At 46.8% G+C, this 15,911-nt stretch overlaps 1 protein-coding gene across 1 annotated transcript in view; it reads left to right on the top strand.

Annotated features, from left to right (window-relative positions):
• The window catches only part of LOC148024211 (PNAS-3-like protein), a 77,149-nt gene that overhangs the window by 24,373 nt on the left and 36,865 nt on the right, over positions 1-15,911 (top strand). Inside the window, exons 4-5 of the mRNA XM_087693836.1 lie at positions 15,159-15,215; positions 15,302-15,398. Coding sequence (XP_087549962.1) covers positions 15,159-15,215; positions 15,302-15,398 — 154 coding nt within the window. The remainder of the gene's footprint in view (positions 1-15,158; positions 15,216-15,301; positions 15,399-15,911) is intronic.

The following is a 15,911-nucleotide window of genomic DNA, read 5'->3' as shown; positions in this document are numbered from 1 at the left end:
AGGAGAGGTCCGGCCTCCTCCTCGATGGGCCCGTGACACACTCCGAGATTCAGGGATCGAGGGGGTCCCTGAGGAGTGGGGACTGCAGGATGGTCTGCGTCGGTCACGGAGGCACCAGGCACATTCTACAGAGCTTGTTTGCTCTAACTATTGTTTAATGACCCGTGTTATGCAGGATCGAGTGCCCACCTTCGTGAAGGAGGCTTTACAGTCTGTACCATGGAAGAAAGCTACGGAAGCCGAGTTTGGAGGCTATTGAGAGGAATGGCACTTGGTATCTCGTGCCTCGCCCCTCGAATAAGAAGGTGATTGGCGTCAAATGGGTCTTCAAGACCAAGTACCTTAGCGATGGTTCTTTGGACAAGCACAAGGCTCGCCTTGTTGCTAAAGGTTTTGCACAACGCCCAGGGATTGATTGTCATGACACTTTTGCCCCCACTGCTCGTATGGCGACTATTTGAGCTGTTCTTGCCTTGGCTGGCCATAGGAGATGGCCTGTCTACCAGTTGGATGTGAAGTCAGCTTTCCTCAATGGTGATTTGAAGGAGGAGATCTATGTAGAGCAGCCTCCTGGCTTTGGATCTTCAGATGGGCAAGTCTACAGGTTAAAGAAGGCTTTGTATGGTCTCAAGCAGGCTCCGCGTGCATGGAACAAGAAGATTGACTCGTTCCTTCAGTCACAGTTGGGATATCGGGGTTCCAAGGCCGATCCGCAGCTTTATGTACACACTTCCGAGGCTGGTTGTGTGCTTTTTGTGTTGTATGTTGACGATTTGATTGTCACAGGTGATCATGCACAGAAGGTCAAAGAGACGAAGGCAGCTTTACATTAGGCGTTCGAGATGACGGACTTGGGTCTACTTCACTTCTTCTTGGGCCATGAGATTTATCAGTCTCAGAGGGGGATTTTCATCTCTCAGCAGAGATATGTACAGGAGCTCTTAGTTTCTTTTGCGATGGAGGATTGTCGGACCATTTCTACTCCTATGGATCCGAATTGGAAGGCCACTTCACATTCAGATTCTTCCTTGGCGGATACTTCCTGCTACCGTCAGTTGATTGGATCATTGATTTGGCTCCTCAACACTCGTGTTGATCTTTGTTTTGCTGTTGGTCTCTTGGCGGGGTTCATGAGTGAACCTCAGACGGTGAATTGGCAGGCTGCCCAGAGGATACTTCGGTATTTGAGGCCGTATTGGCGCCTGGTCGGACTGACTAGTCGGACAGCCACGTGGCAGTCCGACCTGTACTGATCAGTCGACTTCATTTAATGCAACCGACCTGCCATTTCTGGGCGCATTCTTGCTGGCTATTTATAGCCGATGTTCTGCACAGTTTTCCACACTTCTGTTTGCAGATTACAAGCTGGAGATCGTGCAGACTGCAGCGTACTTCGAGGTGAACAGCAGGTTGCATCGTCGAGGTGGAGATACGCAGTCCCGCGCTTTGCGCCTGTGTACATATCTGCATATCTTTGTATACAGCAGATCTTCATCTTCCACTGTCTCTTTCTCTCTCTCTCTCCTCTCTGTGTCACTCTCTCTCAGTCTTGGTCCCACACTTCCGCATCGTTGCACTCTGACAAAAACCCCTCCTACGGAGAGTAAAAGTGCCCGTGTCCTATTGATCACAGACACTCCTATGTGAGCGTAGGCGTAAGTGAGGCGTGAGTGAAATTCCCAACAAACCCCCCAGGAGTGAAGGGTAATCAAGAGTACAAGGATGATCCGCCACCAAAGGAAATCAGATTTAAAGCATTGCGAAATGCTTCAAATTTGTCACGAGGAAGAGCTTTGGTGAAGATATCTGCCACATTATTGGTGGTAGGACAATAGACAAGGCTGATATCACTTGCATGTAGTCTCTCTCTGGCAAAGTGATAATGTATCTCAATGTGTTTTTTGTGTGCACGAAACACTGGGTTCTGTGCCACTGCAATGGCACTCTGATTGTCAGTGAACAAAGGAGTAGGCTCCATAATAGATACATCCATATCAGGCAGCAAACGTCTAATCCATACGCATTCAATTGTGGTAGTGAAAGCTGCCTTGTATTCAGCTTCACATGACGATGTGGCAACAATGGATTGTTTCTTGCTAAGCCAAGATATGCAAGATGAGCCAAGAAAGAAACAATTGCCACTAGTGGAGTGACGTGAGTCATAATCACCAGCCCGATCAGAATCACTGTAAGCATGTAACCGCAGTGGTTCCCCCTTGGCGTAAATCAATTCAAGAGATCTAGTACCTTGCAAGTAAGAGAAGACACGCTTAACAGCTTGCTAATGTGACATGCGTGGCTGATGCATATATCTGCTCAGGGCTGAAACTGCAAACTGTATGTCCGGCCTAGTGTTGCATAAGTAAATAAGACATCCAACTGCTGGAGCATATGTGTGTATATCAAACAAATCACAGTCATCATGTAATGACAGTTTAAGTCCAGGTTCCATTGGTGTACACACTGGCTTGCAATCCTGTAAGCCAAACTTCTCAAGAAGTTTATCAATGTATCTTGACTATGATAACCCAATACCTCTAGCATCATGTATGAACTGAATGCCCAAGTAATAATGCAAAGACCCCAAGTTTGACAAGTCAAAAGTTTGCTGCAAATTTTGTTTAAATGCTGAAATCTAATCAGCATGTGTCCCTGTAAGTAAGAGATCATCAACATAAAGACAAATGATCAGCATGGATCCCCCCTCTTTACATACATAAAGGGTAGACTCAGATGAGCTGTTTATGAACCCTTGGCTAAGCAAGAAAGCATCTATCTTTGCATACCAAGCTATAGGAGCTTGTTTCAAATCATATAAAGCTTTTTTCAACTTGTAAACCATGTGTTCCAAGCCCTGAATTGCAAAACCAATGGGTTGCTGTACATATACTTTCTCATGAAGTTCCCCATGTAAAAATGTAGTTTTAATATCCAACTGATGCACAGTCCATCCATAATGAGAGCCAAAGCAACCATAGACCTGATGGTCATCATGCGAGAAGTAGGAGCAAATGTCTCCTCGTAGTCAATGCCTTTCTTCTGTGCATAGCCTTTAGCTACAAGCCTTGCCTTGTATTTGTCATTGGATCCATTTGCATTCCGTTTCAGCTTGTAGACCCATTTTGTTCCAATGGTTTTCTTCCCAAATGGCAAAGACTCCAAATCCCATGTTTGATTCTTAGTGATAGAATCCAATTCAGCTTTCATTACTGCCATCCAATGCACACTCTGTTGTGCATCCTCAAAACATTCAGCCTCCTCTTCATCAAGGGTGCTTGCTTCCATAACAAATTCCATGGTATGTGCAGTATCATGCATACGAGCTTGCCTTCTAGTACGATCAGCCATGGGCGCATCCAGATGACTATCTTTCATAGTTTGTAAATACCATCTAGGCATTTGTCTTGCCTCCTGACTGTGCATAAGCTTTTGCTGAATTTCAGTTTCAGTACTTTGCTGAATATTCAGATCAGCCAATGGCTGACTTTTTGCAGCTTCCAGAGGAGCAACTGGCTGAACATTGAGTTCACTTGCTGAAACTCCAGCTGAATCACCAAATGTAATGGGTAGCAGCCCTTCAAATACATCACGGGCAGCCTGATATATGTCTAGACCAGTCAGGGACTATTCTGATTTTTCATCAAATAGTACATCCCTACTGACAAACACCTTTTTAGAAATAGGATCATAGAGTCTGTAGCCTTTGCTTTCACTATGCATTTAATAGCCTTTTTATCCAACTTTTTTCTGAGTACCTGTGGAATATGTGCATATGCAAGGCACCCAAAGGTAGAAAGTGTCCAACAGAAGGTTTCTGGCTGTTCCAAGCCTCAAAAGGTGTAATTTTCTTCAAAGCTTTGGTGGGGCATTTGTTCAAAACATGGCAAGCACACATGATGGCTTCCATCCAAAAACTGTGTGGCAAGGTCTTTGCCTTCAGCATACATCTGGCCATCTCCATGAGTGACCGATTCTTCATCTCTGCAACCCCATTTTGCTGTGGAGTATAAGCAGTAGTGTAATGATGGACAATGCCCTTGTGCTTTAGAAAAGAATTCAGCATAGAGGACATGTATTCCCCCCCTCGGTCCGAACTAAGAGTTTTAACTTTACAACCAGATTGGTTTTCAACAAGTGCAACAAAAGCCAAAAATGCATCATACACTTCTGACTTTTTGACCAAAGAGTAGACCCAACAAAATCGAGCAAAGTCATCAATAAAAGTCACAAAATAGTAACATCCTCCCAATGACTTTGTCTGCATAGGCCCACATACATCTGAATGCATTAATTGCAACCTGGCTATTGCTCTAAAAGCAACATCACAAGGAAATGAAAAATGATGCATTTTTCCCAAAATACATCCTTCGCACAAGTGCTCAAGAGGTCTCTCTAGTAGAGGTAATCCATCTAGCATCTGTGTAAGTTGCAAGAGCATCAAGCTGCCAAAGTTCACATGCCCAATCCTAGCATGCCATAACTCTGCCTGTATCATAGCAGGAGTGAGAGTGGATGCCAAGTACGTTGACTGATCAATTAAAGGGGCATCCAACTCGTATAACCCATGACATAAAGTGCTTGTCAAGACCAAAGTCATGTGTTCTTTGTTTCTCACCATGCATTTATCATCATCAAATGTGACCTGCAATCCACAACGTGTCAAAGAAGAAATAGAGAGCAGATTCTTCTTTATGCCTGGCATGAGCAAAGTATCTTGTAGGCGGAGAATAGAGCCATCAATGGCTGTGAGCACAATCTCCCCAATACCTCTAACAGGGTATGATGCATTGTTGGCACACTGTACAGACTTGCCACTTGGAGCTGTACCAACAGAAGCAAATAAATCTTTGCGAGATATAATATGCCTCGAAGCACCACTGTCAAAAAACCAAGTGCCTGTATCCTCAGTAGAGCTAAATGCTCGATCAGCCCAAGAAGTGTCATAACTGCATGTGTAAAAGCAATAGTCACTGTTTGCAACAAAGGGCGCAGACTCAGTAGTAGTGGAAGGAGCATAAAAAATAGACATTCATGACGACTCCTCCTTGGCAATGCGCTTTCTGCACTCAGTAATGTAGTGGCTTAGCTTCTTGCAATAATGACATTTTCCCTTTTTGGCTTGCGTGCCCCCTTGTTTCTTACTTGCCTGTGATGTGTTAGAAGTCCCGGAACTCTGCAGAGCATTCTTCACTTGGCTGCTTTTGCCCTTCTGTCTAGCCATAAAAGCCTTCTCAGAGGCTATAGCATCCATACCACTATTTCTTCTTGTTTGCTCCTCCTCTAGAAGCAAACTGACTAACTAAAGAAAAGTAATTGGCTGCGCGGCAATCCTCATGGTGAGGTTTAAGGCCATATGAAAAGCCAAGTACGAAGGAGGTAATGAGTTCAAAGTGGTAGATATCATTTGTGCATCTGAATAGTACTCATCAACATTCATGGGTTGCTTTCGCAAGTCCTGAATTTTGTTCAAGTGATCCTGAATAGAATCACCTTCATTCATTTTCAATATCTATAGCTCTTTTTTTAAGAAAGAAATGCGAGTCTCATTCTTGCCTGCAAACATCTGCTTCAAAGTTAGCCAAGCTTGTCGTGAAGAAGCTACTAAACGAATGTGGGGGATGATTGACCGTTGAATTGCCAATGCAATCAATGACAAAGCTTGTGCATCTTGTGTATCCCATGCTTTTTGAGTTGCTGTTCTTTGGGGAAGTGGCTGAAGTGGAGCAGGCTGAGGTGCCCGTTTGCATGTCCTTTTGGAGAGGAGTAGCTGGAGCCACAACTCCAGGTCTAGCTTCTTCTCCATTGTCATAATACCAAAGATTTTTGACCACAAGTACATTCTTCATCATGAAGGACCAAAGTGAATAGTTATTTCCATCCAATTTCTCCTCCTTGGATACATAGGTGAAGACATCTTCTCCTTGATTTGCCATGATGATCAATTACCAAAAAAGGCAAAAGGGCAATATCGAAGCGGGACCAAACCAGAAATCTGAAAATTTTCAAAAATTGCAGTAAATAACTTTCTGCAATTAGTATGCAGAGGTGCACTCTGTCAAAACTGTCTTTAATGCACGCAATTCAATGTGCAATCAGTGTTCAGCAACACTGTATCAGCAAAATCCCCAAAATTTCTTGCCTCATATTTTTTCAAAAGAGTCTTTCAGTGATTGTAACTGCAGTGCGTATGCCAATGTCCTCAGAAAACATAAAAGCCCCAAAATTTTTGATGAATGTGCCAAAAGATTTGTATCCAATGTGTCCCAGACATGTTTCTTTAATTCTGTGCTTGCTGCGTAAGAACCCTTGCTTGAAGAAATTTATGCTGGAAGTAAAAAAAGTTAAAAAAGTTTACCATAGAAATGACGGGTTGACTGGTGTAGATTCGTCAGCTGGTGGGCGTAAAATTGTAGTGAATTGGCGCAAATTCGTCAGACAGGTGTAAGACGGGTATAGTCGATGCTGCAAACAAGCTGTTGCTGACACAAAAAACGTCTGGCGAGTGGCGCAAAGGACACGACTGACGGAGACACAAGTAGGAAACAGACGCAAGCAGCGCTGCTGGCGGGCATTGGTGAAGCGTACAGCAGCTAACGGCCGACGTGGCGATTGTAGGCTAACAACTGATGTGGCTTGAGCAGGCTACGAGCTGTAGAGGCGGCAGGAGCTAGAGGAGCTGACGAGCAGAATGCTGGCGATTGCTAGAGGTCGTGCTGAAACTGGGGCAAAGTTGAGCTAAGGAGGACCGCGGAGCTGAGCTAAACTGAGCTGAGTTGAGCAGAGCCATTGCTGTTCTGATACCAAATGTGAGAGAGGAAGGCAGGATCAAAGCTCATCACAGAAAACAATACTGTGTGAGAGTGAAGCACGACACCCAATGCAATAGACTGAAAGAGTGTAAGCTGAAAGTACAAGGTACAACCCTTAAACCTTAGGGTTGTAGGGCATGTTCACACTCGAACATGGTAAGTGCCTGTAAGTGTGTGTCATAAGCGCATACGAAATAATACCATAAGTATGGGGGGAAAAACCTCTCCTACCGAAAGTAAAAAGTGCCGCAGTGTCCTACTGATCACTGGCATTCCTATGTGAGCGTAGGCATAAGTGAGGCGTGAGTGAAATACCCAATGGAGTCATCAATCGAGAGCATGTGAAGTTTCTTCTTCAAGGTGATCCGGTGGGCAAATGTCTTTTGATGATACAATGAAGCAAGCTTTGTCCACACTTTTGCCGCCGTCTTTAACTTGCACACATGAACAAGGACAAAGTCCTAAAGACTCAAAGAGAAAACATCAGGCTCGAGAATTGAGCCTACCCCAAAGGGTTGCACAATCCATACATGAGACAATAGCGGGATCTGTGAGAGTGCGCAGCGAAAGAAGAACACGAACACAGAGGAGAGGAGAGAGGAAGCAGAGAATGAAGGAAGAAAATCTGCACTGACTGAGATGAATGCTGAATACACTGGAATGGACAGAACAGTCCCTGCACGCAGCCCGGAGCGTCAGTGAGGGAACCAGGACAGACTGGAAGCAGAGGCAGCACCAATGCCGGAGACGGAGACGGAGGGAGCAGTGCTGAACCTGCAGAGCATGAATACTGGACTGACTGGGGGGGCAGCTATAAATAGCCCCCAGCCAGAAAACTGGCCGACCAGCTAAACTGGCCGACCTGGCCAGATCTGGCCGACTATGGCCAGATCTGGTCCGACTGGCCAGTTCTGGTCCGACTGACCAGAACTGGTCCGACTGCCCAAAATAATGGGCAGTCACCCCAAAAACAGCCCAGATCTGGGCTGTAAAATGCCCAGGGCTGCATGCTGACTAAGGCAGCCTGAAAACACACTGACAGAGCTCCTCTGTCTCCTGTTAGACTCTGACAGGAGCTCACAACCAGGAGATGACAGATTGAGACTAAATAAGAGCAGGCTAACAGCCCCTCTCAACTCCTGGGAGAGTCTGAAGACCCAAGAACCGCATGTGATGAAGCAAAGAAGCCTGAGGCAAAGGCTTCGTAAAGAGATCAGCTGCATTGGCCGCCGTAGGACAATAGACCACCACCAGCTCCGAATCCACGATCCGCTCTCGAACATAGTGATACTGAACCTCAATGTGCTTCGTACGAGCATGAAACACCGGGTTCTTGGCCAGAGCAAGAGCACTCTGGTTATCCACGCACAGCTCCGTAGGTCCGGTCTGGGAAAAGCCAATCTCCGTGAGTAAGCGACGGAGCCAAACTGCTTCCATAGCGGTCGAACATAGGGCCCGATACTCAGCCTCTGTAGAAGAAAGTGCCACAGTAGGCTGCTTCTTGCTGCTCCAAGAGACAGCACCAGATCCAAGGGTGAAAGCATAACCTGTAGTGGATCGTCGCGAATCCACATCACCTGCCCAATCAGAATCACTCCATCCAGAAAGGGTAATCCCATCTCCATACATGATCCCAAAGGATCGAGTCCCCTGCAAATAGCGAAGAACCCGCAAGGCCGCCTGCCAGTGATCCTGGGTAGGAGTCTGCATAAAGGAAGACAATAAAGCCACCACAAAGGAGATATCCGGCCGAGTGTGAAGTAGCCAGATAAGAGAGCCGACAAGGCACCTGTAACGGGTGGGATCGGTAAGAGGAACTCCAGCTGTCAAAAGCTTGGACTCAGGGTCCATAGGGCATGAGATAGGTCGACACTCAGCCATATCAAACTCCGAAAGAAGCTCGGAGATGTACCTTTGCTGTGAGATAAAAATGCCCTGTGCCATCTGATAGATCTCCAGACCTAGAAAGAAGTGAAGGATCCCTAGATCCGTCATGTCAAACTCCTGCTGTAGAATGGACCGTGTATGCTCCACCTGCTGAGTGTCGCTCCCTGTAATAATAAGATCATCCACATACAAGATGAGGAACACCGAAAGAGAATCCACAACCCGGAAGTAGAGGTTGGGATCATAAGCGGAGCGCGCAAAGCCACTCTGTAGAAAGAAGCGGTCAATCCGCTGGTACCAAGCGCGAGGAGCCTGCTTTAGGCCATAAAGAGGCTTCCGCAGCCTGTAGACATGATCCTCCTTCCCCTGCACAAGAAAACCAGGAGGCTGTGAAACATAAATCTCCTCCTCAAGAACGCCATTCAGAAATGCAGACTTGACGTCCATCTGATAGACAGGCCAACGGTGGTGAGCAGCAAGAGCCAAAAGCACTCGGATGGTAGACATCCTAGCTGTAGGAGCAAAAGTCTCAAAGTAATCCAACCCTGCACGCTGGGCAAAACCCTTGGCAACAAGCCTAGCTTTATGCTTGTCCAGGGAGCCATCTGCAAGATATTTGGTCTTAAAGACCCATTTCACACCAATCACCTTCCGTTTCGCGGGACGCGGTACAAGCTCCCACGTATGGTTTCGCTCGATGGAGTCGAGCTCGGCCTGCATAGCCTGTCTCCAAATATCCTGTGCAAGAGCCTCCTCCACAGTGGAAGGCTCAGAATCCTGAAGAATCTGTGACATAAGAGCATAGTTCACACACAGTGAACTGTCCCGCTGGGCCTGTAAACGGGCTGATCGACGTGGACCTGTAGAAGAAGCAGGAAAGTGAGTAACACCTGAATCCTGCATGAGCCGGCGATACCATAAAGGAATCTTGAGAGACTCCTTCTGTGAGGGAGACCGGGGGGTCTCCGGAACCTGTAAAGCACCCAAATTGGAGAGGGACTCCCCCTCACCGAGTGAAGGTAAATCCTCCGCATCTGAAGAAGGCTGTATATCCCGTGAAGATCCCGAAGAGGCGGTAGAAGAGCTCGTAGAAGACGAAGGCACATCCACCAAAGGGGAAAGGGAAGCCGAAGGAGGAGGAGGAATAGGGGGGGTGCTAAGGGGGATCCTGGAAGGAAGTGAAGGGAGAGAAGGTGGGGGGGGGGGTCCGTCGATGATGAAGAAACATCGGAAATAGAACCATCAATCGGATCCTCAGAGGCCAAAGCCTCATCAAAGATCACATCCCTGCTCACCTCAACCTGCCGCGTCGTCGGGTCGTAGAGCCGATATCCCTTCGTGGTCGTACTATAACCAACGAAGATAAGCTTTTTCGACTTAGAGTCGAACTTCGTCTTCCTCTTCTTCTTGTCCACAAGGACAAAAGCATCGCACCCAAAGATGCGAAAATGGGACACGGAAGGCTTCTTTCCAAAGAAAGCCTCATATGGAGTCATGTCCTGTAACGCCGATGTCGGAGAGCGGTTGCGTATATGCACCGCTGTAGCCACCGCCTCACCCCAAAGGAAATGAGGAAGACTCCTATGCTCCAGCATAGATCGGGCCATCTCAATCATGGTCCGATTCGCACGCTCCACCACACCATTCTCTAATGGTGTGTTCGGATGGGAATACTCCACCCGAATACCATGATCCTTGCAAAACTGAGAGAAAAGGTGAGAAGTGAACTCTCCACCGTGATCAGCGCGAACACCACGGACTTTGGAAGTTGTTTGGGTCTCCACAAACACCTGCCACTCACAGAAACGGGAGTACGCCTCGCTCTTATACTCCAAGAAATAAGGCCACACATAACGACTAAAGTCGTCCACAATCAGCATCAAATACTTAGCCTTCCCAAGGGAGGCCGTGCCCATAGGTCCGCAAAGGTCGGTATGTACCAACTCAAGCGGTGAAGTAGCCCTTCTAGAAGCAACCTGCGGGTGAGGCTGCCTGTGCTGCTTGCCCCGCAAGCAGCTAGGGCACAAAGTGTGAAGAGGAGGGAAATCAGGAAGTCCCTCCACCATCTTCCTCCTAGAAGCCCGGCGAAGAGAATCGAGGTTCAAATGACCATACCGAGCATGCCAGAGCAGCCCAAGCTCATGGGAAGTCCGCGCAGCCAAGGCTGTGAGCGTATAAAGCCCACCCTCCTGTGTACCTGTCCAAAGAGCATCACCTGTAGAAGCATCCTCCACTGTGACTGCATCCTGAGTAAAAATGACTCGGGTACCTAACTGAGTAAGACCATGCACAGATAATAGGTTAAAACCCAAATCAGGCACATAGAGAACTTTGGCGGAGGAAGACCGCCTGTCAGAAAACATAGGTAAAGTCCCCACTCCATGAACAGAAACTGTAGAATTGTCACCAATGGTGACTGTACCCCCTCTGGAACGAAGATCCTGAAGCCAATCCTGACGGAAGGTCATATGTGAAGATGCTCCACTGTCGACGAGCCAAGGCGTCTCCTGTGTGGTAGAAGCTAGGGCAGTGTCTTCCTCAACAAAGAGATGCACAAACGCAGATTCTGTTGTGGCTGGGGCCGCCTTCGAGTCCTTCTCCTTAGGCTTCAAATGGGGATACTTCTGCCAACACTTCTCCTCGGGATGAGTGCCCTTCCCACAATGGGGACACTTGGGCTTCTTCTCCTTCGCATCCTTCTTATCTTCCTCCTTCTTGTCCTTGGACTTCTCCTTCTTTTGTTTCTTCTTCTTGCCACCACCTGTGGCAGCCGTTAATGCCTTGGTGGAGCCACTGGCTCCCACCTCTTTGAGTCGCTCGTCATGCTCCAAGACAAGCGGGGAAAGCTCCTCCCATAGGAGAGTCTCACGGGTTCTCGTAGTGATGAGGCTGGTGTAGAAGACATCATAACGGGGTGATGGCAGCTGAGTCAACAGAATCATCGCCATATCCTCAGACGATATCACACGACCAAGAGAGGCAAGCTCGCCTCGCATATCCTCCATCTTCGTGATGTGCTCCTTCATGGAAGAAGAACCATCAAGACTGAGCATCCGCAACTTCTTCTCCAGGGAAATCTTGTGGGCAAATGTCTTGTGCTGATACAAAGACGCAAGCTTTGTCCATACTTCCGCCGCGGTCTTTAACCTGTGAACATGTACAAGAACAGAATCATGGAGACTCATAAAAAGAAAGGAACGGGCTCGAGAGTTGAGCCTATCCCATAAGGCTGCACGGTCCATAGAGGTGCCATCGGACGAATCCACGGGGGGTCGGTCGATGGGCGAAGAAACAAGATCCCACAGATCAAAGGTATCAAGGATGCAAGCCACCTTGCATGACCATAGGGAATAGTTGGAACCATCCAACTTGTCTTCCTTCGGAAAGGAAGGGAGAATCGGCACCTGGATAGAGGGAATCAAGGAAGGCATCCGCACAGTTGATGCGATCTTCACTGAAGAAACCTTCGCAGTAGATGGAACCCTCTGAGATGCATGGACTGAAGAAGGACGAGTGCGAGGAGGGTCATCCCGATGTCGAACTTCACGATAGTCCCGCCTCCGCTCAGAGGAATGATGAGAAAGAAGCTCATCCTCTGAGTCTTCAAAGCCTGAAAACTGGTAAGACATCTTCCAATCTGCAAAATACCAAATAAAGTTGTGCCGCTGACGAAATAGGACCAACAATGTGGTCACCAACCACCAAGATGCAGGCAGAGAGTGCCTACAAACACCTGGATCTGCAAAACGCAAATAGATCTGATGTCGAACACCAGAATCGAGACCACCAGCACCGGGAACTTGCCCAGATAGAGGTCGCCTGCAGGAGAGAAGCAGCCGGGGTAGAAGCGACCTGCAAAACAGCAAAACGCAAGCTGGAGGAGGGTCGCCCTGCAGCAGAAGAGGTTGCCTGGCAGCAAACGCAGGGTTGCTGCGTCACTGGATGACGTGGCAGCCCCTGTGAACAGCAAACGCAGGCTGTACAGCCTTCTGATGCAGTCGCCTGGCTGGGATGGACCTGTTGGCAGCCGCCTGAAGGAATCGCCTGGCTGTTGTGGAACTGTGGGCAGCAGCAGTAAGGTATTTCTCTCGTCCTCCGTGCTCTCAATCAGGCGATGATACCATGTGAGAGTGCGCAGCGAAAGAAAAACACGAACACAGAGGAGAGGAGAGAGGAAGCAGAGAATGAAGGAAGAAAATCTGCACTGACTGAGATGAATGCTGAATACACTGGAATGGACAGAACAGTCCCTGCACGCAGCCCGGAGCGTCAGTGAGGGAACCAGGACAGACTGGAAGCAGAGGCAGCACCAATGCCGGAGACGGAGACGGAGGGAGCAGTGCTGAACCTGCAGAGCATGAATACTGGACTGACTGGGGGGGCAGCTATAAATAGCCCCCAGCCAGAAAACTGGCCGACCAGCTAAACTGGCCGACCTGGCCAGATCTGGCCGACTATGGCCAGATCTGGTCCGACTGGCCAGTTCTGGTCCGACTGACCAGAACTGGTCCGACTGCCCAAAATAATGGGCAGTCACCCCAAAAACAGCCCAGATCTGGGCTGTAAAATGCCCAGGGCTGCATGCTGACTAAGGCAGCCTGAAAACACACTGACAGAGCTCCTCTGTCTCCTGTCAGACTCTGACAGGAGCTCACAACCAGGAGATGACAGACTGAGACTAAATAAGAGCAGGCTAACAGGATCCCCCATGGAATGAGGAATAGGGGCAGCGACAAAAGCCCAAAGATTAAGGATATAAAGAGTGCACTCCACTTTGCAAGACCCAAGGGATTAGTTTGATCCACCCAACTGGTTTTCTTTTGGTAGAGAAGGAAGAACATGCACTTGAATAGAAGCTATCTTCATAGGCATATGAGGGCCAAAAGGACAGGCCCTATGGGAGACAGAGGGAGGAGGAGGTGGCTGCTCCGATCGACATGATGGGCCAAGAGAGGGTTCCTGTTCAGAATGGGGATTAGAGCTCTGATCTTTGCAATGATCATGCGATCTCTAAGAGGGAGTAGGAATAGACTCCTCAGCTCAGTCATCAAAGCCTCGGAACTGGTGATATTCCACATCTCCAAACCCAGAAACACACTAAATCTGTTGCATTTGGTTGAAGAAGAGCTTGAATGGAGAGAATAAGCAACTGTGCCTTCAAGGAAACATTGGAGATGTCCCATCTTTGTTGAAAGCACCTGTAAAATGCAAATAATCTGCATTTTCTGCAGCAAAAGGTAGGGTGAAAATTTGCGGAGCTCACAACAGGGAGACGACAGGCTGACAAAATAAAATGGCAGGCTAACAAAATTGGCCACCCATTGATAAAAGATGCTGCTCATGATGCCAGATGACTGAAATGTGCAATACACTCTACTGTGTGCAGTGTGAACAGGCTAAGAGAAGCAGTTGATGAGATGGTCAGGGCCTAGAAACCCTAATCTTCATTTGGTGTGCCTTTAATGAAGGCATTTGTTGACACAGAAGATTGTCTCGACAGACTATGATAGCAACACAGCTCCCAATGTCCTACTTTGACTTAGTTAAAGTCTCACAAATAGGAGATGTATATGACAATACATAGAATAATGTCTGCTAATAGTGGACTGCTGCTGTGTTTTGGGATCTGCTCAAGTACGATATTGTTGGAGCTGTTCTCCACATTTCCAATGCCACTCTTGCTCACCTCTGCCTAGTCCTTGAGAATCTGAGGTTTGAGGCCCTTTGTATCACTTTATAATATATATATCTCTTTACACCCTTCTTCATAGAGCATTCATGACATTGCATTTATTTCACATCATACTTTTGCTTTCCTGTATTTTTGCCCTAGCATCTCCTTACATGTGATTCCCAATGTGGTGTCACCATGAGTCAGAATGATGATATGAGGATAAATGAGGGGTGCATGAACCACACAAGCCTTTGTGATTTGAGATCCAGGGTTGTGGTTTGCATAGTATGTGTGTGGCATTCTTGGCTATAAAGCACCAACATAAGTGAGAGAAGTACTCTCCTTAGAATAGATGTGAGGTGACCTAATACCTAAATAGGACCTAAACCTGCCTAAGATAATGTAATTGGATTTTTATTAGGGATTCACCAAGTAATGTCACATTGCCATCTTGTGAGTAGCTGGCACAACACTAGAAATGGACATCTTCCTCTATTCCATTGTGCTGTTATATTGATTGATTTCCTAAGAGTGGGTAAATAGCACCCATTTATGTAGAAACCACAGGCTTTGAGAGTGTTAGTTGCAATATCAAGTAAGGTTAAAGGTTGGGACTATACAGTTGTTTCATGAGAATTATCTTCACTTAAAAAGGAAAAATGTCAACCGAATAGTTTTGATAGTATAACACATTTGCAATTTATGTCTACACAAAAGCTGTATTGGTTATAATTATGGTCTGAGCTACTTATGTGAACATTATTTTTCAATAATGTGTTCATGTGCAGTATATTCCAAGTGCAGATGATATTGTCATCGGGCTTGTTGTTGATCGACGTTCAGAGGTATAACATGGTTTCACACACTTTTAACATTTTGGCCTTTCAGATCACACATCTAGATTATCAGTACCATTACTGTTGGGATGCAGAGCTTTACCATTGATATTGGAGGTCCAAGCTATGGAACTCTTTCTATCTTTGCATTTGAGGGTGCCACTAGACGCAATGTACCCAGCCTTCAAGCAGGTACCAAAACAATTCTTTCATTTCTGGCACTCTTTTCAGTGATGATGCTACATTTATATGAAAATGCTTGAAGATTAGCTTTCTGTTCATTTTCATTTGCACAAATTTGTCTGATAGCTAACTTTGTCTTTTGTGCACATTCGGATTATCAAGAGCATCACTCTTCTTCAATTTCTTTTGATAGTCTCCAATTTCAATGCTATGTCAGAGACATGGTTATCAGATCTGATGGCATCTCATTAGTACCGTCTGATACTATTGGACTAGTAAATCTTGGACATGTGTCCAATGAAAAAAAATTGTACATATAATTTTAAGGCCTATACTTAATGTTGGGACTTAAAATACTACACTTCAAACATTTAGAGTCTTTATGCTAGGAGTTTACATATGAAGAGCTTGAGAATAGAGAGGATGGAGAGCTTGAGAGCAGAGGTAGGGTGGAGGTAGGGCGAAGGAGAGCTTCAGGGAGTAGGGGATAGAGAGCTAGAGGAGAGAGTTTGAGAGTAGAGA

The sequence above is a fragment of the Lygodium microphyllum genome, chromosome 15 (assembly GCF_053477565.2).
Source record: "Lygodium microphyllum isolate KBCC chromosome 15, Lygodium_microphyllum_v1.1.10, whole genome shotgun sequence".
NCBI lineage: Eukaryota > Viridiplantae > Streptophyta > Polypodiopsida > Schizaeales > Lygodiaceae > Lygodium > Lygodium microphyllum.
Note: the sequence above shows the minus strand (reverse complement) of the source record. Positions and strands in the feature narration are given on the sequence as shown.